Source organism: Meleagris gallopavo, chromosome 3 (genome assembly GCF_000146605.3).
Source record: "Meleagris gallopavo isolate NT-WF06-2002-E0010 breed Aviagen turkey brand Nicholas breeding stock chromosome 3, Turkey_5.1, whole genome shotgun sequence".
NCBI lineage: Eukaryota > Metazoa > Chordata > Aves > Galliformes > Phasianidae > Meleagris > Meleagris gallopavo.
In genome coordinates this window covers 82,157,181-82,183,225 of record NC_015013.2, presented here as the reverse complement: position 1 = coordinate 82,183,225, position 26,045 = coordinate 82,157,181, and the positions used below count along the sequence as shown (strand labels likewise).

The following is a 26,045-nucleotide window of genomic DNA, read 5'->3' as shown; positions in this document are numbered from 1 at the left end:
CCCCTGCAAACCTTCCGTCTTATGCACAGTGCTAACATCTTTACAAACTGTAAGTGTGTACACATATGGACCAAGCTGCTAGCCAAAAAATTATTATTTTTTTAAATGTGGAAATAATCACGTGCAAATCCCAATATTTCTAAGTGTGGAGGCCAACGTGATGAACAGCTGCCTCTGTGCACTTAGGTCTTTGTGTGATGTGATGGGGAAGGGGCTGCTGCTCTCTGCCTCGCGTGCTGCCCTGCTCTGCAGCATCAATGATCATCCTTTTCATTCAGCTCTACCAGTGCAGGTATTATTCACTAAAGAATGACAGAATATCCTGAGTTGGAAGGGACTCGTAAGGATCACTGAGAGTCCAACTCCTGGCAGCTAATATATATTTATATATATATAAAACAGCACATCTCTGCAGCTCAGCCTCCCTGTACCCTGCTTTTAGCACCTGACTCTGATGGTGGTTTGCTTCTTCACACAGAATCACACAGAATGGCCAGAGCTGGAAGGGACCTCAAGGATCATGAATCTCCTAACACCCCTGCCACATGCAGGGCCACCAACCTCCACATTAATACTAGACCAGGCTGCCCAGGGCCCCATCCAACCTGGCCTTGAACACCTCTAGGGATGGGGCATCCACAACCTCTCCAGGCAGCCTGTTCCAGCAAGTTCCTGTTCTTCAAGTCGGGGCTTTGACAGGAACAAATAAAGCATACATATACTCTACGTATATGCTATAACTTAGTGGTAAAAAGTCAATTTATTTTAGAAGTAAAAATAATATTACAGTTATGGAGAAAACAATGAGGTTACAAACGCTGCACATTTTTCTAGCTAGAATTTTATTTTTATATAAAAATATTTCCAAAAGCCTTTATAATAAACAATCTCTGATCGGTCCTTAATCACATCACACACAGTCGGGGTTTGACTGATAATCTGAAAGTACAGCTGAGGTCCAGAGCAAACCATCTCAGGTTGTCCACCGTGTGGGTGAGACACGAGCTGGAGGACGCCTGGTTTGGGCCCGCGCTGTGAGCTTCTGCCTGAGCTGCCTGATGTCTGCCATCAGCTCCCGCTCCTGGCGTGCCAGCTCTTGTCTTCTGTCTGAAGATGCTTAAATAGAAGAAACTCAGGCTTAATATTGCAGCTGTTTTTCCACAAATACCACAAATGCTTATTGGGAAAAATCCTCTGGACAGATATGCTCTATGTTATTACAACCCCTAAGCTCCTTGAAAGTGGTACCATGGCAGTGTTATATTTTGTTACAAAAAGGTTGGATGTTGCTGGGGTTCCCTGACAGCTCCAAAGACATGTTTCCCAGTGCATGCAGAGTGATATAGATAACATGCAAGGGATTTTAAAATGTGCCTTCATTGGCTAGGAGAGCCTGGAGTAGATTATTGAAGACTACTTCTTAACTGCAACTCTCCACAGGATTTTCATGAAGGATGGTTCTACGTATGCTCAACATCCCCAAATCATACATAATTATGAAGCCTGAGCAAATACAGGTAAAATGATCATGTCAGAATGGGACTAAACTAGGTTGAGGCTTAAAATGACTGGTCTCCTAATGCAACACACTTCAGGCATTTCCTATCTGAGCTATTCCTGGTAGTGATTCATTTTTTATGTTTTTCAGGTGTGAAACAGAAGACAACAATAAACAGGTTTACTATCCACTAAACACAATGAATAATGACTCAATCACCCAGCAAGGTATTCCAGTAATGCACCTCAAGTTAAACGTGAGAAAAAAGGAGGGCTCTAACTTAGAATCTTACTGTGCAATGACGACTGTGATGCAGATAAATCATTCAGGCAGATGTTTCCAGACTTTGGCAACTGTTGGAATTCTACCCCTCTCTCTGCATGTCTGGCCTTTAAATCACGCAGTCTCTCTGTTGGAAATGCAGAGAAAGCATTGTTGTGCATGTTTAGATTTCTACTGATTTTTTCTCACTTGAGGCAAAACAGTTTTTCTCTAGGGAGCAAAACTGGAACAATTACTCACTCCAGCTAATGGCAAGTAAAATTTGTTCAAAATTTAAAGACAATTTTAGGTCTATGGGGCAAAGCCATGCATCACTGCTTTTCATTTTAACAAATTACAGTTCCATATGTGGTGTTTCTTGCCATATAATTAATCTTCTGACAAATGGGCCACTGAATTCATGTGGAATATGGCTACTCGTACTTGCTGTTTTAGGAGACACTCATTTTAACAACTTGCAGTTGCTAATTACTCTGTATTAAAACCATCAGACAAATTAGGGCAAAATCTGAAAAAGCTTGCTGAAAGCAACACCAATCAACTAATCTTAATACCAGTCACTAATCTTCTGCTTGTCTTGAGGAGATGGGATCTTGAGGACAATGGGATATGTATCTGCAGAACTACACAAATGCAGTATTTCAGAAGGATAACAGAATCATAGAATTGTTAGAGTTGGAAAGGGCCATTAAAAGGCATCCAGTCCAACTCCCCTGCAGTGAGCAGGGACACCTACAGCTCGATCAGGATGCTCAGAGCCCTGTCCTGCCTAACTTTGAATGTCTCCAGGGATGGGGCATCCTCCATCCCTCTGGGCAACCCATTCCAGTGCCTCACACCACCCTTATTCTAAAAATCATGGCAAGCCCAAGGTGTAGGTGTCTTCTAGTAGAATAGAGTATTACAGGTTGAGGTTTCCAAATTGATTAAAAAACAGTGCAAACTATCCTAAATTTTCTGTTTCAATGCGCTCTACATAAAATACAAAATAATGTACTGAGAGAAAAGAATATCCTCAGTTTTGGGGATGCACAAGGCCAGCACTGTGCCCTTGAAGCCAAGAAGGCCAATGGTATCCTGCATTGCAATAAGGAGTGTGGCCAGCAGATCAAGGGAGGTTCTCTTCCCTCTCTACGCTGCCCTGGTGAGGCCACATTTGGAGTACTGTATACCAGCTCTGGACTCCTAAGTTGAAGAAAGACAGGGATCTTCTAGAGAGTGTCCAGTGGAGGGCCACAAAGATGATGAGGGGCCTGGAGCATCTCCCTTATGAGGAAGGCTGAGAGACCTGGGGCTATTCAGCGAGGGGAAGACTGATAGGAGGGATCTTACCAATGCTTACAAATATCTAAAAGGTGTAAGGCAAGTGGATGGGGCCAGACTCTTTTCAACAGTGCCCACACTGGAAATTCTGTATGAATATATGGAAAAACTTCTTTACTTTGAGGGTTACAGAGCACTAGAACAAGCTGCCCAGAATGAACCATAGAAACCTTAGGGTTGGAAGGAACCTCTGAGAGCCATCTTGTCCAGCTCTCCTGCAATGAACAGGGACATGCACAGCTAGATCAAATAGCCAAGGCCCTTATCCAGCCTCACCTTGAAAGTCTCCAGGGATGGGACATCAATCACAACAGTGGGTAACCTGTTCCAGTGCCTCAACACTGGCTCTGGAGATATTCAAAACTCACGTGGATGCTCTCCCATGTAAAGCAGGGAGTCTGCTTTAGCAGGGGGATTGGACTAGATGATCTCTAAAGGTCCCTTCCAACCCTTATAATTCTGTGACTCTGTAACAAAGTTTAGAATCCCATCCGTACAACAAGATTAAAGTAATCCTATGGATCATTTATAATGCTGCATCTGATGGATATCAATTGAGGTTCCTATCCAAGTATGGCTTTATACATTAGTTACATGAAAGAATACTGCCAAAAAACACTAATGTAAAAGGAGTTTAACCTATGTTTATCTTTAATGTTAGATACTTTGTTTGTTTTCTGCTGATCAATCCAGACCTTCACGCCACTATCCAGTCTGCTGATACTCGAGAAAACTGCATATTCTACATACTCACCAAAATAGCCATCCTCCCTTTGCAGCTTTTCAGCCAATTCTAATGCATCATTCATTTCATCTTCTAAAAACTGCTTCCTGTGTTCATTTGCAGCAGCAGCTGCCTTCTGCTCTTCCTCCAGTTGTGCTTTTCTCCATGTAACTTCTTCCCACTGTGCAACAGAGATACTGAGTACATCCTCAACAGATTTATTACAAGAAATAAAATAACACGTAAAACCATCTGGATTATTACAGACTACACTTCCTCTTTAAATCAAAAGGTGTACTATTACACTGAGTGAATGCTTATTTTTTGAAACATTTCTCCTTTAAACACCTGGAGTTTGGTAAAAGTCTTGATTTAGAGAAAAAATGAGAGAAACTTACACAGTTAGGAATATGCCTCTTAAATCTAAAATATCCTCACTAGTTTGCTCTAGACCTTCCAGGAATTTCAGGCTGAAACAGGAAAGGAATTACTTAAACTATTTCTTCTTGTTCTACCTGTTTTATGCTATTCTGTGTTATAGGCAGAAAACAGTTATACTATTGCCAGTCCCACTTAGGAAAAGAAAGAATGCAGATACCTTCTTTTCTTCTGCCTCCCTCATGGCTTTCAGCAGCTCAGCTTCTTTCACCCTGTTGTCATGCAGGAGCTTGGCTATCTCTTCATAACGCTTCTCACGGTCCTGATCATCACGCCTTAGTTTATGCAATGCTTGCAGCCTCCATTCGTTGTCAATGCAATTCTGCTCTGCTTTGGCTAAATTTTCTTCAGCCACCTAACAAAATATTTTTCTTAACAGGACTCCATTTATTTTATTTCAAGTATATAGCCTTACATACAGATAAGGGAAGGTCTTTTTCTGTCAAACTAAAGTATCCTGTGGTAGCGCTGTTAGATATCCTTAGCAGGAGTCTGCACCTGCAGTGCCACCCCTCCATTCATTAGCTGTCTCTTCTGTCAGGGCTGTCTTCTGCTCCTCTTCCATGCTTGTTATTCTTTCCTTCACTGAGGGCCTTGTAAATGAGACATACACCCCCTCCACGATTTAGAGGATTTTGCTTTCTTAGCATGGATTTCATATGACTTCCAGGTGCACTTAACACGAGATTGATACCTGAATGCCAATACTTCCACCCACATCCATATGCTTCTAAGAATTGAAGGCTGTTTACAAAAATTCAGGCCCATATGTTTATTTCTAGACAAAATATAAATGCAGATGCCAAGCATATGGGTAGTGGGTTAGCTGCAACTATTTTTCCAACTGTGCAGTTACAATTCTGAGCTTGAAAATCCGAACAATTCCTAATGTCAAGCTATACACATTCATTACTGTGATCAGAAAGACAGCTTCTTGAATTTCATGCCAAGTACTATCAACTGAAAGTTCCTTTGCCGCTTCATTTTGTTTTATTATGATTACAAATAAAACATGTTTCTTAATAGGAGAACAACTTATTCTGAAGAGCACTTCTGAGTTTTAAATGCCTTTTAAGTTCTGGAAAGTAAAGAAAAATTAATATATGGTGGTCCCAGGGAACTTCAGCGTTGCGTATCAGCTTGGATGCTTCAGGCAGATTTTTGAAACCCTCAAAACTTTAAACAAGCCACCCTGATCTATTAAGATGGGTATCTAGAAACTCGATCTCTTTAGAAATATTTTCATGTTAACTTGTATTAGCTCACTGCAACAAATACTATTAAGTAGTATACCAGTTAACATAACTGACTCCCCCATGTGAAAACCCATGTGAAAATCCAACCATCTTACCATCTGAGCTTTCTGTCTTTCTTCTCGATCAGTTTCTACCCATCTCTGAACAATGTGGTCTTCAAGATCTGCCTTTCTTTGTCTATCATCTTTCTCTTCTCTCATTTCCTGGGTAATTGTCTCTTGATCTTTGATAAGACGCTGCCAAACATACAAGCATAAATTACTGTTGCTAAGCTACTAACCATAATTTTGATTCTCTCTTTAACAATTATTAAAACTTAATTAAACTATTATTTGAATATATCCATACATCTCGTTCCACTGCATAGCATAAACTACTGTAACTGTCCAAGAAAGTGATATTCTCTGCTGCTTTACCCATTTGGAATTGTGCTAAGCCTGAGTCATCAGAGTCATCTCCCAGCTTTATTCTGATGTAATTCCATCCCTTGGATTATAATGGGACATAGAAACAGAATTCCAACTGAAATTAATTAGATTCATCATGAAAACATTCTCCACTTTTATGGCATACATTAGCCAAGACCTCAGAATGTTTCACAAATATAAATCAAGTACTGAGATTTACAATAAACACTACTGCAGGCTGAATGCAAAGCAGTACAAATCCACACTGGAAACAGAAATTTTAATTCTCAACAGTTTTTCCTGATATTCATCAGGGCATATCTATGCTATTTTCTGAAGAAGGCAATTCTCTCCCAGTCCTGCTGGAATCTGCTGGGCTGTATCAGCAGGGTGCAGAAGCACAGTTAACATACACTGCCTCTCAGCAGGCCTTCCAACCCTGCAAATGGCCTCTCACTGACAGTAGTAAAACGGTCGGTCCAGGCATGGGCAGGGAAAGCCTGCCTAAACAGGCTCTTGTGGGCAGACACATAGCCTTGGTTAGTTAAATAATTGCAGTCTTTCTAGCCTAAAGAGGATGGTCACTGAAGAAATAGCTCCTTTAAACAGGTGACTTTACTGGAACACAAGTGATCTTAGATTGGTTTGTTTTATGTAGCCATAGGACAGCTGTATTTAATAAATAAATTTATTTATTTATTATATATATTGTTATATATAATAGTTATATATATATATATAACACATATACAGTTATGCTTAGCATGAATGACAAAAAGTATACAGCCAAAAGCTTTAAGAAGTAAAACATAAGGAGACACATGCTTCAGAATAAGGTTTAGCAGTTTTGATGGCCACTTCTGCTTGCTTTCCAGCCAGATGCACATGTGTGCAAGAGGGGGACACGCTGCTCTGGTTCTGATCAAAATGGACATTAGTAATACCTTTGATTGTCAGTCTGGCTTTTCAGTCATATTTAATTTTACATTTAAACAATATTTATTGATATAAAAACCTTTAACACTTACCATGATCTCTCTGGATTATATGTAAGGCATTTGAGAAAGGAGGCGCACCTTCCTCATAAACCATCCATTCTTTTTGCTTACTGATGCTTCTGGCATCAACTACATCAATCTGTTATTAACTGAGGGTTTATTCTAGAAAAGGTATCAGAGAGGAAACTTAAAAAAGCCTTTCTTTTCCCTCACATAGTCTGACAGAACGAATGCAATTAAATCTGAGAACTGCATATGAAGAACTATTAAATATAAACATCTGTATAGTTCCCTAGCAATTACCTGTTCAAAAAGCTGTCTTTGTGATTCAAGTTCCATCTGTCGTACTTCTATATCTTGAAGAGTAGCAGCTGTTTCTTGCTCTCTCATGGATGCCTTGAGGAGAAGAGAAACACATGAAAATGGAGCGAGGGAGAAAAAAAAAAGCAAGAAAGTCCAAAACCAGAAGCGACATTCCACTTCTAAGTTCTAGTCAACTTTCTGTCATATGATGAACAGTGGAAAATACTGAACATTGAAAGTATAGGACAAGGTGAAAGCAAGAGGCACAGCAATAATTTTGAATCCAGTCACATGTTAGGGAAATGTCAGGCTAATGCTAATAATCTGCAAGACACAGCTACAAATTAAAAAGTTCCTGAACCCAAACTGCTGTGACCCAACAGCAGAAAGATGCAAGTGGCCACCTGGGCTGAGCTGCAAAAAAGAAGAATTTGACAATGCTTTGACTCTTCAAAGTGTGCTGCTGAGATGCACAGAATAGCTCAACAGAGATTAGATTTGTGCCCATGAGGTTCAAAAGCTCATGCTCTGCTCTCTCTTGGTATGGTGCTTGAGCTACTAAGCCTGCAGGAGCAGAGGCAGAACCTGGCCAAAGGCTGTTCCAGAGTTAATTTGCAGTCTGGATATACAGCCCACAGACAACTGATAATTGACGAGTCCTTTAAGGAGTTAATTACATTTTTCAACACTGTTAATATAGAGATATATTTGGCTTTTCCCAGGAATTCTGCCAGTTAAAACAAGACACAGGAACATAGGAAGTGCCAAATAAAACTGTTAAATCATGCATTTACACTTTAAGTCATCTACCTCATGCTAAACACACCCCTGGGCTCACAAATCACAGTACATTTTAGCTATGCATTTTTTCTTGGTTATTGTTTCCAATAAACTTTCAAGAAAAGAACTGCTTGAGCAATACTCAGCCTTTCTTGCAATGTCTTCATCAAGACGTTTCAGCTCCATCTGACGCTGATCTTGCTGGTATTTCAGAAAACGCCTTCTTGAAGCATCTAGAAATTGTAGTTCCTTTACTTTCAGCTCTCTTCTCACAGCAGCTAGTCTTCAAAGCCAAAAAAAAAAAAAGAAAAGCAAGGGAATTTGTACATATGAAAGGTCAATAAAAAGGGGCACAAGCTCACACCACAGTACTCACCAGTTCCTGTGATCTAATCTCCAATGCATAAAGCGTAGGGCAGTCGCTTTCATTCTTGTAAACTACCCAGTTTTCATTTACAAGCCAAAATTAAATTCAGAGACACACAGACATCCTCTAATGGCAATCTCTCCCAATTAAGCTTTGAAGCCCTGGGTTCTGTTCCTGCTGTACTTTAATAAGTACTAGTTTAGTATTGTAATGATCCAGCCCTGGAAACTGTTCCTTAGAATAATCGTCAGTGCTCTCTGGTACCTCTTTCAGCACAAAATTAATCCTGAATTTATTTGCAAAACATCAAACCCTTTCAAGGAACAAAACCACAAACTCAAGAATTAGTTTGCAAAGAAAATCCCACTGCTCATTTCTTAGAATAAGAACCTAATTTGTAGGTTGCAGAGGTTTAAGGGAAGTATTACTTCTAGTTGACCTAATAAACTGTGTTAAAATTCTCTTAAGCCTTCACAACTGCAAAATGTCTGAGCCACCAGATTAACTTTGGTACTCTTAAAACTCTTTGCTCAGCAACTTATACATACATACATACATAAAGCAGCCTTTTTTCTAACTCCACTTCTTCTTAGTTAGCCCTAGGAAACATAAGAATCTGTACAGTATATCATCAATACTCTCAATACTCTAATTTACTCTTGTATTTGTAGAGTAAGTCTGTCCACAGTGCAAGTATGACAATTAGCTGTCCAAAAGCATTCACAATCTGAAGGGACTAGACAAAAGGCTCAGAGCTGAGACAAAAACACAAAGTGTCTTGGCCTCTGATATGTTCTATTCCCCTGGGCAAGGCAGCAACACAACTCAGATCACTTCATTCTCACACCAAAATCTGACCTACCAGATCACGCTGCTCTCCCACACTACAATTTATAGAAATTAGTGGCCATTTATCCTTTACTTATGGTTAAAAATGTAACAGCAGGATACTGCAGTCAGGTCCCTAATGTTTGTTATACTGTAATACCTCCGCCTCCGTTCTGCCAGCTTTTCTTCTTCTTCCAGTACCATTTTTCGCCTTTGTTCTTCAGCTTCTCGGAGTAACTCCTGCTTTCGGTAGAAGGCTTCATCTTCTGCTTTCCGTTCCTGTGCTTTAGCTTCTAATTCATGCATTAATTGCCTAAATGGAATGAGATCATGCGTTCGTATATCAAGAAATCACTTGATTACTTTGAAATTTATATCTGTACTAGCAAATTCGTACTGAAGTGTGACGCCGTGAGAGAATGGCACCCATCTTTATGTACTGATAAAATACACGGGAGTTACAGAGCTGACTTTCACAAACAGCAGGGCTTTTTAAATAAGTGCGAGCATTTTCTTCCTCATATTCTTAACAAAAAACCGGTTTCTAAAGGTGTCTTGTAATCATGGCTCTCATTTTAATGGTGAGCAAGGAACACCTGACCCTACACAAAGTTGGATGTGACAAGGTTAAGGGAGATTTAGGTTCTGACTTCTAAACTTTCAACTTTGAAGACTTTCAGCCCAGTATTTTCTGTGAATTTATACACATATTTGGTTTAAGATAAGACTGCCTATTTAACTTAAAGACCACGTCAAACCTAATTACCATTTACAGGTTCTTTAAAGTCATCTTCCCCATATTTTTTTAAATTATTGCCTCTGTTCTCGCACATTTTAACAGAAACACTGAACTGTGTCCACTTGTCCCTCCCAGTCTGACCCTGCCTTCAGCTTTCCCATCAATACCTCTCTCTTAAGTATTCAATTTCATCCTGTCTGATCCTCTCCCGTTCCCGAGTTTGATAATCCACTACGAACTTGGGATATTTATTAAATACAGGGTACTGTCCTTTCGTAAGTGGCATGAAGTCATCAAGCACACGTTGTGGATGGATATCTGGTGGTGTAGTCTCCATAAGATGATAAGCTTGTTTAATCACAGCGTTAATGTCCAGGTTGTTACGATGATGAAAGAAATACTGTAAGAGACAGGCTGCCATTTACATTCTACAAAAGATTAAGCAAGTTTTTAATACGCCTATGTAGGAATAATTAAGTAAATCAGCAAATTCTATATTCCAGAAGTTAAATAAATAAATAAATAAATAAATAAAACAAGGGATTCTTTAGTTAGCCCTATCAGTTAGTAAAATGTCATGGGCTCTAGTGACTTGAGCCAAACTTCATCCACGTTCTAAAAGTGTCCTTGGGTTCTTCTGTTCCAACAACAGTTGTGTAAGACACCTGGGAACCTGGGTGTGCCGTGAGAGTGTCATACTGCCCACACAGACGTTCATTCTGCTGGGTAAACCTCACTCAACATTTAATGTTTACACATGAAACATGGAAGTTCCTCTTCTAGCAGGACTGTTCTTCCTGAAAGAACCTGTCAAAGGTTTTCACCAGGAAAAATTTTCAATTAGCTTTTGAAAGATCTGATGCCTGTCAAAATGCTCAGAAGCGCATTTTCAAGGTGAAACCATTTGTCTGCAGAGATGTTTTCATATGAAAAATCCTCCTCCTTCCTTCTAAGGCTAAACATGAGAATATTTTAATTTAGCTTCAGAGAATGTCAAATAATACTGCCTAGTTTTGCAGTCTGAAAGCAAAATAATGAAACATCATTGCCTTTTTTTTCACATGCACAAGTCAATATTAGAACCTCAGATAAAAGGCAGAATTATTTGTGGCTGATGAACCACAGACATTTACTAGGTAATTTTTAGTGGCATTAGAAAGCTTATGAAAGCTATTAGAGATCTTACTGCACAGAACTGCAGGAAATTGCTCAACTTTTTGTTCATTTCTTGTACATTTGTCAGATGTTAGATGACTGTCCAGTAACGTAATAATATATTGATATGGCACTGAAACACCTTCAAAACTCGACAACAGCAGATATGGTGTATTACACTTTTCTGTATCCACGCTTTCAGATGACCAACTTCAAAAAAAAATCAGATGTTTACCTCAAAATCCTGACTTTGATTACAGAGAAGCAAAGGAGCTCTGGAACAAATAATATAGGCAACAACAATCATTAGGAAGTATGAGGGATGGTTAGAGAAGATATTATCGAAGACTTTGAGCCATTCTTCTCTTGTCAGAACCTCAGAGAACAGGGTTTCTAGAAGAGGCCAGGCATAAACCTGCATCATTTGGGAAATGTGACAAAATAATCCATTAACAGAATTCTACTATTCATTTTACAGAAAAAAATATGAAATATTCTTGCCTTATACCAAAAATCCATTTAGTTATGAAAGAAACTGAAATCACACTAAAATATAAGCTTTATTACCCACTGTAAGCATTCAAAAGTAATATGAGACAAACATAATTTTCTTATTTCTGGATGTTTAAATACTTCAGCTTCGTGAAGCTAAAATCATCTTTAATGTTAAGTATGTATAATTATGGTTTAAACTAATTTACAAAATTCACCACACCTATGTCCAATTTAAAAAAAGAAAAGTAAACATGCATTTATAATTTGACCAGTAGATTTTCAAGCAGTGTGCACCTGAAAGGAAAGGAAATTTAAGAACTACAGTAGCACCTATATGAGACCATGTAAAAAGAAAAGCTTCAGGAAAACAATGATATGTTCTTCACACTTCTATATCATTCAATATTATTTACTGAAAACTCTCATAACAGATTTATGTCAAAATAAATCACCAGTGCACTATTATTCCCAGTACTGACACTTCATATAGGACATTACCTGTGAAGTCACACTGTATTTTATTAAATGCTGAAGGAGTTCTCTGTCATGATGTGCTAAAATATTTTCCATCATACTAAGGATATTAACCGGAGGATTGGGAAAATATTCAAACCAGTGCTGACAAAAATTAACTAAAAAGAAAAACAAAACACAAACAACTGTAATCCAGAGTGATAGACTCTTGGCAACCGTAAGGTTTCATTGTAAAGACTACAAACATAAGAGGAAATTTTAAGCAGCAAAGCTTACTCAAGATATTCCTGTCTCTCTTCTTTCCAACCATTTATTCTGAAACCATTCCCACAGCTCACTACTCCTCCAACTGCACTGACATGAGTGTTTGGTCAGTGCACTGTGAACCAGACTGGGGAACTAACCTGGCTCAAAGGTACAATATAAAAAAGTTGCTGTGCTGTGGGACTAAGTGGTTGGAGGCAGGTGGGAATACTTCAACCAGTATTTCTGTCTCACAAAACTGCAGCCTGGATCGAGTAACTGTGAACACAGTAAGGGAAATTTCTGTGAGCTTGGCTACTTATTCACTAACAGCATGTGTTTGCAAAGTAGATATGTATGCTTGGCAGCACATATCTTCTGCAGACTTAGCAACAGCTGCAACAAATAATTTAAGGGTAGTGCACTTTAATTTAGTGTGCTTCTTCAGAAAACAGCCGTAGTGAGCTTTCAGCCAAATGTTTCATTTTGAGTTACCATGTGTTTAAGACAGCTAAACACAGTAAAACTTTGTGAGAGATCATTCCCTTTTGACTGGAGGTAGGTTTAAGTACCTTTCTCATGCCTGAGATACAGATTTTAGCTATTCAATATGATACCATTATGCTAGATGTACTTGTTCTTACTGAGACTGTGCAAATAGTACAAAACTGCTAGCTTTTGCTATAAACACTGCAGAAGGAAATCCAGTATCTTGCTTTGATTTAAAAACAAATTTTGGGCTTCAACATACAGTTGCTACATATTAATTCCTGGCAATACTTTTAAAAGTGAGTCTGGTGAGCTCTTAGGAAACCACCTCATTCATTTCATCAGGAAAAGCTTTTTTGTATAGGAAAGCTTAAACACACTGCTGCATATTTGACTTCTGAAAATCATTGCTTACCTACTACTGTAGCAACAACTTCAAAGCAGATCAGCTGGTTGTTCTGGAATAATTTTACAAATGGGAATGCTAGCAAAGGAATATAAGGTGTCTCGCCAAAGATAGCAGACCAGTGAGCTAGAGCTGATAAGGTCCTATACACAAAGGCAAGCAAAGGTGTAGAAAACATCGTTACAAAATTGAACAAAAGTATAATGTGCAATTTAAAAATATCACGTAGAAAGACTGTAAACTTCAAAATAGATGCAGGCTTATACCAGTTATAAAAATAAAAATGCATTAGGACACTACTATTGCATTTTAGCTGTTTCTAGCTTTGGGATACATTTTAGATCACTTATGAATATATGGCTGGATGTGGATCTGGCCAGCCTGGTCAGTCTGGTGGATGGCAACCCTGCACACAGCAGGGGGGTTGAAACTGGATGATCATTATGGTCCTTTTCAATCCAGGTCGTTCCATGATTCTGTGATTCTATGAATATATGAATCTACAATATTTAAATAAACATAAATGCACATTTTACCTCTGTAGGACTCTCAGCAGTTTCCTGCTTTTGATGGGATACTCATTCTGAATATTCACAAACGCGCTGTGGGTGCCCTTATCTATCAGGCTACTGAACGCTAAGTGGTTTTCAGGAAGTTGTAATAAGGAACGCCAAACAAACATCCTGTAATTAAAATGCAGACTTAGTCAAGCAACTTCTCTTTCACAGGCCATTAGACACAAGCAAACTGATTTTGTGCAAGCATGAACATGCATACAAACATACCTGTATTTTGCTGGATACTCGCCATATCCTTTCAGTAAGGCCTGTAAGCGTTTCTTGTTTAATCCACCTGGCAATTCATTCTACAAAACAGGAAATCAGCAGTAAATGTGAGGATTTCTCATTCATTAGCTCTTTTCTTGCACTCTACACAATGGCAGTAGCTAAATATTGAAATTCCTAGCACACCTTAAAAATATATACAGTGGGTACAGCTATATTATACTAAGTATTTTAATGACAGAGATCACTCATCTGCTTAAGTTAAGAACAGCTGCCACTGATTTCAAATCAGACTCTGACTGACTATAAACTATGTATAGTTAAATGATTGATACAGTCAAACATAAGGCATATTGACAGAAGTAACAGATTAAGTTGTGATGAATAGTACAGGAGAAAAAGAAAGTGTGTGTATATATATATTCTCATACATGCATATATATACACATGAGACTTGAGAGAGAGACGTGAAGAGAAGGCAGCACAGTAAGGGAAAGACACATAACAGTAATACATCTTCTAAATTACTAAGAAAAACAAAGTAGCTTCTAGGCAGATATTTTAGAAGTGCAGTTTGCTAGCAGGGAAGCAGATTGGATTTAGCGAATATCCAAATGTGGCACAAGTTGAACAACTTCAGAGGTGCCCAGACCTGACTGGAGCAATGGTAGCTCTGGTTGCATCACATAATACAGGAGTCATGGGCAGAACGGAAAGAAGCGGTGTTAAAACTCCTTTAACTCTGCTCAAATATCCAAGCGAATCAGTGCCTGAACTTATTCTTCAAACTTTTTTTCTTCTTTTTCCCAAGGAACCTTAAATGCAGACTGGAGAACAAAGTATTTGCAATTTCTTCCTACCTCTTTATTTTCAAGCAGTGTATTCATTTGCACTTTCAGCAATCTGGTTTGAATTTTGCCTCCTTTGGATTTCCAAGGCTGCTCTGACCTTCCTGAAGTCACTCTCGTTGTCAGCTTGTTTGCCTCTGACTTGGGCCAATCTTCTACTACTTTGAACAGTGGCGGTGGAGGCTAATATTAAGTGAAAATGACATCAGTTAACATCAGACAGAATAAATAACGCTATAATTTGATGTCTATTTTATATGCAATATCCTTGAGCTTGAAGGCCATAGTACAAAGAACAGAGACATGTTTATAACAGAAACAAATACATGTGATCTGTACACTCCTGAATATACATGGCAGTGAATTAAACTACTGTAATAAAGACTGTGAGAATGTATACACAGCTTCCAAACATCTACTCAGACATCATGTTATTTCCTTGTTTAGCAAACCCCGAAATATAATTGAGATAGTATAAATGTGTATCATGTCGTGTTCAGGTTATTTATTTTAGTATGTTTTTCAATGTTACTCTGCATTTCCATAGCACCTATTAGGAAGAACACAAAAGACTTTTACAAACCTTAATTAATCTTCAGTGTTAGGTAGGTATTAATTCAATTTTAGAGACTGGGAAAGGAAGGAACAAAGTGGATATCCCAGTTCATGTCAACCTGGCAGCAAAGGTGCAAATGGAATGCATATGTGACATCTTTACACATCCTTCCTCAGCTCCAACTCCTTCATTATCCGAAGTTGGTTACTGTTTACTTCAATGACACAGTGATTAAAGATATGTGGAATTCTGGATTTAGAAACCTGACTCCCATTAATAAATTACTTTAATAAAATAAGAACTGGTATTTAGAACGTTTATTATTTAGGAAGGACTGGGAGTATGATTGTGCCATAATGATGGATGCTGGGATCAAGTAACACAGCAAGAACCATCCATGCCCGCAGTTTAAGAGAGCATTACTTGAAAAACATTTCTTGGTAGGAAATGGAACACAAGCAGCACGCTGTTGTGCTGTTTCCATCTCTCCCAAAATGTCATTACAAAGTAAAATCAGTCCCCATTAATTGCTGTAGAAAGAAGTAGCATCTTCCCCTCCTCCCAAAACCAAAACCAGAGTGATACTCTTTAAAAATACTGCATTACCAGACAGGCTGGAATAGAAATGAAGGTAACTCAGCAAACCACTTTTTCTGTTTTGGTAGGGTTAAGTATGGCACTCCAACACTTCTAAAGCCAATGACATGTCAGCAAACTACTGCTGATACAAAAGTTATGTGGACAGGTGTCATCCTTACTGCAATTATAAGAAATATAAAACACTGTACCTTATTCACCTCCTGAGTCAAAGCTTGGACACTGTATAAATTAAGGCTACCATTTTCCATTACTGATGCAATATACCGTCCATTGGGGCTAATTGCTGCTGTACTAATTCCTTCTTCATGACTCCCAATGACAAAAAGAAGTTTGTATGTTTCTATACTGATAAATCTCATAATATTATCTTGACTTAACACTCCAAGGACCTATAAGTCAAAAGAATTAATCAATAATGCTGTCAATGTCAAACGAAGAGGAATACCAAATTAAGAAATGCCATTCCATTAAGCTAGAGGAGCAACTGAACAAATATTTAGCACAGCATCTTTTCCACCTCCCCACTGTCCTCAAAAAGCCCCTAAAATACTCGTGTTGAATCAAGTAATCAAACATCCATTCTCAAGTTTGTAAGTAACTGACCTGATTGGAGCCCCCATCAAAACTGTCAGGGAGGAATTCCAGGTGACGGACAGCTCGTACTTCTGTAGGCATCTGGATTATTCTTACCAGCTGCTTTGATTCTAAACACCATAAGTGAAGATGATTTGATTTTCCACCAGCTACAAAAATCCGGCCATCTCTGGGTCACAGATGAAGCAAAGTTTCCATCAGAATATTATAGCTTAAGCTACAAAGAAAAAGATCATACATTTCCTGCTGTGCCCTCATATCACCTTGGAATCTGACATTATTCCTGTCATACTCTCTTGAAAGTACAAAACAGCTTCTAAATAATAACATTTCTTTTGTAATGGATAGCTTAAACCTTATTTTACTGGTCATTAAATCAATTTTGTTTCAACTGCTACGGGATTGTAATAAAAACTGCTGTGGAGCCTTGCTGCAAGTATCAGTCATAGCAGATTTCAAATGTTTATCATTGCATACAGTTCAATACTTCCATAAAACATTTCATAAAAGAAAAGCAAACCTGTTTTAAAATTAGGTTTTGTAGTCTGCCTTTAGAATGTTTAAAATAGCAACTTACCTGGTAACTGCAAAGACCTTATAATGTAATGCAGAACCTTCTACTGCAGTTGGCAACTGATATTTACAGTGAAGAGTATCAAATTCCCATGCAAAAACAGAATTATCTTTGAAACAGCTGAGGATGGTGTTACTCAATGGAAGAAAAAAAACCTGAAGGAATATGAAAAAAATAAAAAATGGAACAATGTCACCAAGGATGTACTCTTTAAACTGGATTAAAGTGAATGGCAGAATAAAATACAGCAAGAAACCACGACAGTACAACTATCGCTGTAACTCTGTAATGAAGTTGCAATGCAAGGCTTCAATCCTGGTGGTGCATGGAGTTGTGGAGGTGAATGGAGGTAAATCCAGCTGGTGACTGGTCATGAATGGTGTTCCCCAGGAGCCAGTATTGGGGCCAGTCCTGTTTAATATCACCTAGATGAGGGGACTGAGAACACCCTCAGTGAGTTTGCAGATGACACCAAGCTGGGAGGAAGGTGATCTGCTTGAGGAAGGCCCCACAGAGGGATCTGGATAGGCTGGATCAATGAGCTGAGGCCAATTGTATGAGCTTCAACGAGACCAAGTGCTGGGTCCTGCACTGTGGTCACAACTCCATGCAATGATACAGGCTTGGGACAGAGTGGCTGGAGAGCTGCACAGCAGAAAAGGCTCTTGGGATGTAAGCTGACAGCTGGCTGAACGTGAGCCAGCAGTGTGCCCAGGTGGCCAAGAAGGCCAACAGCATGCTGGCCTCTATCAGTGTACTCAGCACTGGTGAGGCTACACCTTGAATGCTGCGTTCAGTTTTGGACCTCTTACTACAGCCAATTTATCTCACTGAAATGACACAGAAGTTAATCTGGGTTATTTTCAAAACTGTTCCTCTCTCTTCTGGAGAGTTCTGATGATTGTCAGAGGAGGCATAATAGCAATGCTGGGAAAATGCACCCAGCTGCAAGAAAGCATGGGAGCCAGGAGTCAGAACTGCTCACTGAGCACAGGTGGGTTTTGAATAGCTTGCTGCATCTTCTACAAACTCACCCCTGCTTTCAACAACCTGCAAATGCACTCTGTGAAGCATTTATCCTTAGGCTTAAGCTCCTCAGTTTTGCACAGAACTACTAAGTGTAAGAAATGCTGTACAAAGTTTAGCAGTATATTCTGCAACTATGAAAGGCAGTTTGTCATAAAAGAAAATGAAACCAAACTTGTACTTTTCTATTCAATTATTCCAAACATGTTTACCATTTATATGCAAGTCCTTTTTAATAAAGAAAAATAAAAACAATTTTTTTAAATGTATGGGTGTTATCGGATACATTTTTGCTTAATGATAAATCTCTGGTCTAGATCAGAGGTTCTACTTTGGTAGCAGCACAGATAGCTTCAGACTTTGCCCTATAAGTGTAATTTTGAAGGTTAAATTCAAAATGTTTTCTGCTATTTGAGCACTGTGGGACTGACTACTCGAAGGACTCAGTGGCTGAGATCTGCAGTCAGTACCAAAGTTCAGAGTTTTGGTCTGAATGGTTTCTTTGGACCTAGAAATTTGGATACGTGGGATGGGATTCATCATGCTGTGTGCTAGTGGCTTAAAGTTAGATGTCCAGCCCAAATTAGTCACTTGACAGTGAACAGAAGTTGCCCGTAAGGCAAAAGTCACCTCACCTACGACGTTCATGTTTAAACAGACTGAGCTGCACGTCCTACCATAGGGACTGTGAGGAAGCCTAAACAAAAATCTGAAGACAGACTGATGCCTATCGTGCAGATGGATAAACTTAAGCAACACGATTTTCACCTTTTCTTACTTCCAATTATAAAAGTCTGTGGGTCCTTCCATCAGCAAATGTAGCCCAAGAAAAGCTTTAAGTTTCTATTTAAGTTCTGGCAAACTGGACCAGTTCTTCATTTTCTGCTTTGTCCTAGAAAAATACCACAGGCTGGTCACAAGCAGCTGTTGAATAAGCAGCAATGCTTTGAAAATTGTCCTTAGCCTCAAGAAAGATAATGAGCAGCAGAAAAATCATAGAATAGAGTGGTTTGGGTTGGAAGGGACCTTTAAGACCATCTATTTTCAACCCCCCTGCCATGGGCAGGGACACCTTCCACTACAGCATGTTACTCAAAGTCCCATTCAACCTGTTCCAGGGCCTCACCAACCTCATAGTGAAGAACTTCCTCTTTATATCTAAACTAACTCTGTCCTCTTTCAGTTTAAAACTACTACCTCTCATGCTTTCACTACAGAAGTCTCTTTCCATCTTTCTTATAAGCATCCTTTAAGTATTGAAAGGCTGCAATAACAAAAGCCATATCAACTACAGAAACATCTTCTTTGAACGGAAGACATGATAATGATTTTAGCGGTATGTTTTTCAACTCTTTGAAAGATAACAGCAGGACACGGGGAAATAGTTTTTAAGTTGAGGGAGGGAAGATTTAGGTTGGATATCAGGGGGAAGTTCTTTACCAAGAGAGTGGTGAGGTGCTGGAACAGGCTGCCCAGAGAGGTTGTGGATGCCCCGTCCCTGGAGGTGTTCAAAGCCAGGTTGGATGGGGCCCTGGGCAGCCTGGTCTAGTATTAAATGTGGAGGTTGGGGCCCTGCCTGCGGCAGGAGGTTTGGAGCTTGATGATCCTTGAGGTCCCTCCCAAGCCAGACCATTCTATGATTCTATGATCCTATGATTCTATACTACACAACAGTTTTAATAAAGCAACAAAAAAATGTATACATAATTTCCCACAGTAATTGCTAGGTGGCATTGCAGGTTAACAAAATTTCTGCCTGACTAAGAACACAATGAAAGTACTCAAAAGAATATCCTTGTCCTCTGCAAAATCAGCGTAGTTTTTTAGTGACCAACTTGATGAGAAAGTTGGTTTGAAGTGGTATTTGTAAGACTATGCTGTAGAGCAGCACGTGTGTAGGCAATGACCTGGTACTGCAGTGACACTGTAGCATTTATGCTTACGTTTACATTTGGTGGTGTAAGCACACCTATTTAAAGCAGCATAATGCTACAGTAGACCTATTAATATCACACCCTGATACAAAGGGACTCTTTCTTGTCCCCTAAGCTCTTCCAGTATAAATGTCTGTGCAGCAAACCAAAACAAAGAAACCAATAGACTAAAATGCAGCATTTCCTTTTTGCTGCATTACTTTTCAGCTTAATTTGCACCCACATTCCTTGCTGTGTGTATAGGAAGAAGAGAAGCTCTGGAATAAGTAGCTGAATGGGCTAAGTGGTGACTGTTCAAGTTAGAATTATCACCTGAAACCTGTTTTTTGAACAGCACTCTTAGAATCACAAATTAACTCAGGTTAGTCTGAGTTAATCGAGGTCACATCCAACCAGTATCTCTAAAAGTGAAGATTCCTTAAATGCTTTCACCAGATTTTTGTAACTACTGACTGCCTAGAGATCTGGCTGATATGACAGGAGAACAGTTAAGGAAATTAGCCAAAAGAACAAAGAAAAGATTTAGCTGCATTTTTCAAAATATCATAGGATCACATAATATCCTGAGTTGGAGGGGACCCATAAGGATCATTGAGTTCAACTCCTGGCTCCACACAGGACCATCCAAAATAGAAACCTGTGGCTGAGAGCATTGTCTATTCACTTCTTGAACTCTGGCAGCCTGAAGCCATGACTGCTGCCTTGGGGAGGCTGTTCCATGCTTGACCACTCTCTGGTGCAGACCCTGTCTCTAACCCCCAGCTGCCCCTCTGCTGACACAGCTCCATGCCATTCCCTCCAGTCCTGCTGCTGTCACAGAGCAGAGCTCAGCACTGCCCCTCCATTCCTCTCATGAGAAGCTGCAGCTGCCATGAGGCCTCCCCTCAGCTCCTCTGCTCTGGGCTGAACAAACTCAGTGACTTCAGCTGCTCCTCATATATCTTCTCTCTGTCTTCAAGCACTGCGATTTTAATGTGTGGTGTTACTCCTCCTGAGGTATGTTTTTTTACCCTTTAGCAATTGCTCTTTACTCACCTGCTGTATGCCCACAGACTGACGAACATTAAGCTTTCTTTTTCTTTGAAAGGTGTCCAAGTCCCACAGCTGTGCTGTATCAGTGGATGTGGTGATGGCATATCTGCCTGAGCCATGCACAGAGATGGAAGACACCGAAGAGTTGTGGCCTCTCATCCAACTAACGAGTTCCTTAGTTTCTGCAGGATGAAAAGAAAGAAAAGAAGATGAAAATCATTCAAAAGGCAACGACTACTACTTTACTTTTCATACCACTTTACACTTCGTACAGCACTATGCTGTAAAAGTGACTTTTAAGCATACCTGATATATGACCATTTACCACTGCAATCCAACAAAGTCTTCATTTATTATACCATAGAGAAACAACTTTCTCATCTCTAAGTGACAGGTTTTATTCTCAGTTCTCCAGAGAAATCCAACTTGCACAGACTTGTTTAATTTAGCCCAAGAATCAATCTTAAGAAATCACGAACATTACAATCAAGTAAAGTAAGCATGCCTTGTGGGCTGGTTATTTGATGTGAACATCAGCAGAAATATCAAGTAGTTGAGACTGACTGTTCTGCTTAGTGTTCTCCACTTGTTTTAACTTGTGGACAGTTTGTATGAGTGATTAGGCAGCTATTTACAGGTGCAAGGAAAAAAAGTTTAATGACAATGGGCTATGACTACAGGAAAGCACAGTCAGAAAGCAACACCTCATTAACCGTTTTAGAGTCCAAAGCATTTTTATGCTGTGTAATACATACTCGGGAAATAGTACCTCTGACTACATTGTTTCTCACTTGTGAATGCATGACCACTAATCTTTCCTCAGCAACTTACCCTATTTGTGGCAAGACTACTTACATCAGCTGTTTTACCTGACTGTCCATGGGGCTGCTCCAGCTGATCGACTGGCACCAAAGATGGGAAATGGCTATAAAGCAGCTCGCAAAGACTAACAGTCAAACTTTCTGCTGTGCTTACAGACATTTGAGTGTTTCAAGCTGTTGCCAGATGAGAGGATACCATGGGATTACAGAGAATGGCTTCTAAATTAGGGGATGGCCCTCACTATTATCTAATACTTAGTTAAGGATAGTCCATTCAGTACTGATTTATGGGAAGGACATCTATACTCAAAGACATTCTTCAGTGTGATTTGGTATCTGGAAACAGCACTATCTCAAAATGCAGGACTATGAGATCATAGACTCATAGAATGAATCATAGAATCACAGAAGGCCTGTGTTGAAAAGGACCACAATGACCATCTAGTTTCAACCCCCTGCTATGTGCAGGGTCGCCAACCAGCAGACCAGGCTGCCCAGAGCCACATCCAGCCTGGCCTTGAATGCCTCCAGGGATGGGGCATCCACAACCTCCTTGGGCAACCTGTTCCAGTGTGTCACCACCCTCTGTGTGCAAAACTTCCTGCTAAGGGTTTCTTTAAGTAAGTAAGAAAAAATTTTCTAAGTGCACCTGAAAACTAAGCTTGACCTTACTGTTTTTGAAGAAAAAGTACAGAGGATTTCAGACCTTATTTTTCTTCTCTTCCTTTATTTTGGGTAACATTGTTACTTTAAAAACTGCACCAATAATATCATACTCAGACCTTCTAATTGCAGGCAAGTGACTCCTAAGGCTTTTTAAAAAGATATAAGCCCAGATAATACAAGATACTACAGCTGGAATTTTTGATTGATACTACAGCTGGAATTTTTGATTGATTACTTTAAAAAAAAATTAATTGTCAATGCCCTTCCCCATGTAATCAAGTCAGAGACACACAGCTAGCCTATGACATTAATATTTAGACACGGTTTCTGAATAAGGATACAGATCTACCAGCATTCTCAAAACAACTGACAGTTATTTCAGTGTGTACAGTCAATTAGTTGACATGTATTATTGCAAAAACAGTTTAAAACTGATTCAGTTGCAAACTGTCATACTAAAATCAAAATTTAAATGAGACAGTAATAATCCACATATTAAGGCTTTAAATTTCTCCTTACCTGTATCAAAGCACTTCACAGAATAATCAGCCAAAGCCACCAGGAATTCTGTCTTTCTTCGAAGATTAAATGCCAAAGCAGTGCAAGCCTGCATTGTTCGCTGAACAAGCTTGAACCTATTTGAAAATACATGTTCTCATTGTGTTAGGAAGCTTTGGCTCATAATGCCAAGTGAGGAATTACCTTAATCAGTTTCAATATATATTGCACTCAGAGAAAAATGAACTCAAAAGAAGAGAGGAAAGAAATCATATCTTCTTATACTACGTGTAAGAAGCAGTGCTAACTTGAAAGCACACACTTGTAAAAATATGAATGTATTTCTGTAAATGACAATACCAGGTGTTGTAATTCCTTGCTTGTATTATTAATTGATAGCACAACTCCTTTGGTAGTTTTCCATCACCAAAGTTCTATGAAATTGCTGTTTGTTCAGTTTAGTTACAAAGTTCTTATCCTTTGCAGCAGCTAAACTAATACAGTAGTACACAGGGAACCTACATGAAATAGTGACTTGCAGCTTCAGCTCTGAGAAAACCACCATCTAGCTGCAAAGTCATGAAAATCCATGGCACAGCGTAACTTCCATATTCCTGAACGTTGCAGGTATCAGGACAGTTAAAATGGCATTATATAAATATTCTTACCTGTTTCCATTCAGGTCAAAAACATAAATATTTCCTTGATGGTCTCCAGCAAGCAGAGAATCTCCAGAACTGTCAAAAGCCACATTCAGAAAACGTATCGCCTTGGAATGATATCCTGTGGCGCTATGAATTATGTTTACTACAACTCTGTGGAGAAAGTAGGCAAATCAATTGTTTTGAGTTGTTTTATAACCATGTATTTTTCCAAGACCTAAGATTATAATCTCCCTAGATTACTGTTTTACAATTCTAACCATTCATAGTGTTCTGTGAGGAATCTTCCATGAAAAATATGTCTTTGTAATATAAAAAAAATATACTAAACAAAGGAGATAATTCATTATGTTGAAAAAATGTTAGAGAGTAAAGCAGGCAGGAGGAATTTCACCACTCATGGTCCTGTTATGTGGCTCCTAGCTACCTGATCTTCATTTATATTATTGTGTGACACTACTGTATGCTGGCTTGTCGTCAGCCACGCTATCTGAAAATCTAGATGCAGGGAGGTTGGGAGGTAGGGGAATCCATGTTAACCTCACTTCCTTCCAGCCTTCAAAAGCATGAAGCAATCTATTTTATCATTGTTCATATGAGATATTATGGAACAAAAGTTTCTGCTTTTTCACATTCTATCATGCTGTCGACACAAAATAAAGCCAGATGCAGAACTGAAGCCCACATGCAGCAAAAGCTGTAAGAGGAAGCAGCACACTAAGGTTTGGGAAATCTGCTGCTCCTGGATTTCTTGGATATTGCTGGGCAAACCAGTTATTTCCTATAATCATCTGGATGTAAGTGCAGAGTCAGATTAAGTAACTAAAACTGTATAGAATATTGGATACTGTAACCATGCTAATGTAAGATAGGGACACCTCTGAGCCACCGAATGCCAGGAGAGCACTATAACCACTACCTGTATGCAGGTACTGGTGTGTACACCAAGTGCAAATGCACATCTGTATGGCCATGCAGCTATTACTGCAAAGCAGAGATAAAACTAATAGCACTTTGCCCTGCTACACCCATTCCTTTCTGGGTGAAGAGGGAAGGGCCATAAAAATGAAACTGGAAAGCAAATTAGCTGTTCAGATTGTCATTACAAGTTTGTGACGTCAGTATCGTTAACATCAATAAAACACAACATGTGACTTGTGATTCTAAAAGTAGCCTGAAGTGAGAGTACCATTGGTGTAGTGCCAGTACCTCCCAGCACTTCCTCAACGCTGCTCTCCGTCTTGCTAGAGCTCCTTTGGCTCTGAACTAATTCAGTGGAGCTGCACCCAGATTTCCTGTGGCAAACACTACGTAGGCACTCAAAAGCAGCATTGTTACTGCTCTTCCCCTTGGACCAGATAGCATTTTTCTGATATTTCCTAGTCAAATATTTTAGTTAAACTCTTGTGGGAATTTGGCCATGGTATCTTCTGAATGGAGAGAAAAAAAAAGAAAAAAAGGAAAACTCCATCAAGAGACGTTTGACATCTGCAAGCTCAAAACTACTGCAATGCTGGAGTCATTACGGCTGGGAAGGACCACTAACATCATCTAGTCCAACTGTCCACCTATCAGCTGCATCACTCACTGAACCACGTCCCTCAGTGCCACACCTCCATGTCTGTGAACACCTGCAGGCACAGTGACTCCACCGCCTCACCACTCTTACTGAAAAGAATTTTTTCTTAACATCCAACCTGAATTTCCCCTGGCACAACCTGAGGCCATTCCCCTCATCCTATCGCTGTTACCTGGGAGCAGAGGCCGACCCCCACCTCAGCACAGCCTCCTTTCAGGCAGTTGTAGAGAGCAATAAGGTCTCCCTGAGCCTCCTATGACTGAACAACCCCAGTTCCCTCAGCTGCTCCCCATAAGATTTGTGCTCCAGACCCCTCGCAGCTTCGCTGCCCTTCTCTGGACACGCTCCAGGGTTTCAGTGTCTGTCTTGCAGCGAGGGGCCCAACACTGAATGCAGCACTCGAGGCGCAGTTTTACCAGACTGAGTACAGAGGGAGATGAGCTCCCCGCTCCAGCTGCCGCATACCGCTGACACAAGGCAGAGCGCCGTGCGCCTCCTCGGCCACCCGGGCACAGCGCTGGCTCACGTTCGGCCAAACGCCGCCCGACACACACCCTCCAAGCATTTTCCTCCGTGCCCTCGACCTCTCCCCGCCCCGCCGTTACCCGCCCCGTGTCGCCGGGCTGGGTTTGCGGTGCCAGATGGAGCCCTGCTCCCGGCAGCCC

At 39.8% G+C, this 26,045-nt stretch overlaps 1 protein-coding gene across 3 annotated transcripts; it reads right to left on the bottom strand.

Annotated features, from left to right (window-relative positions):
- Positions 1–745: 745 nt before the first annotated feature.
- TBC1D31 (TBC1 domain family member 31) lies at positions 746–25,231 on the bottom strand. 3 transcript variants are annotated; one of them, XM_031552913.1, is made up of 22 exons: positions 25,011–25,231; positions 23,808–23,954; positions 23,161–23,276; positions 21,158–21,336; positions 17,166–17,317; positions 16,598–16,757; positions 16,183–16,383; positions 14,851–15,021; positions 13,991–14,070; positions 13,742–13,888; positions 13,215–13,348; positions 12,092–12,225; positions 11,334–11,513; positions 10,111–10,343; positions 9,365–9,517; positions 8,157–8,292; positions 7,230–7,322; positions 5,617–5,757; positions 4,426–4,620; positions 3,858–4,008; positions 1,791–1,907; positions 749–1,116 (listed from the first exon to the last, which is right to left on the bottom strand). In XM_031552913.1, exons 3-22 carry the CDS (start codon positions 23,252–23,254, stop codon positions 974–976), a joined length of 2,994 nt encoding a protein of 997 aa, XP_031408773.1. In that variant the 5' UTR covers positions 23,255–23,276; positions 23,808–23,954; positions 25,011–25,231; the 3' UTR covers positions 749–973. The 3 variants fall into 3 exon arrangements, with proteins under 3 accessions (XP_031408774.1, XP_031408773.1, XP_019469781.1); XM_031552914.1 differs by lacking the exon at positions 1,791–1,907 and having other exon boundaries at positions 746–1,116; XM_019614236.2 differs by lacking the exons at positions 21,158–21,336; positions 23,161–23,276; positions 23,808–23,954; positions 25,011–25,231 and having other exon boundaries at positions 750–1,116; positions 16,598–16,805; positions 17,166–17,277.
- Between the last annotated feature and the right edge of the window lie 814 nt (positions 25,232–26,045).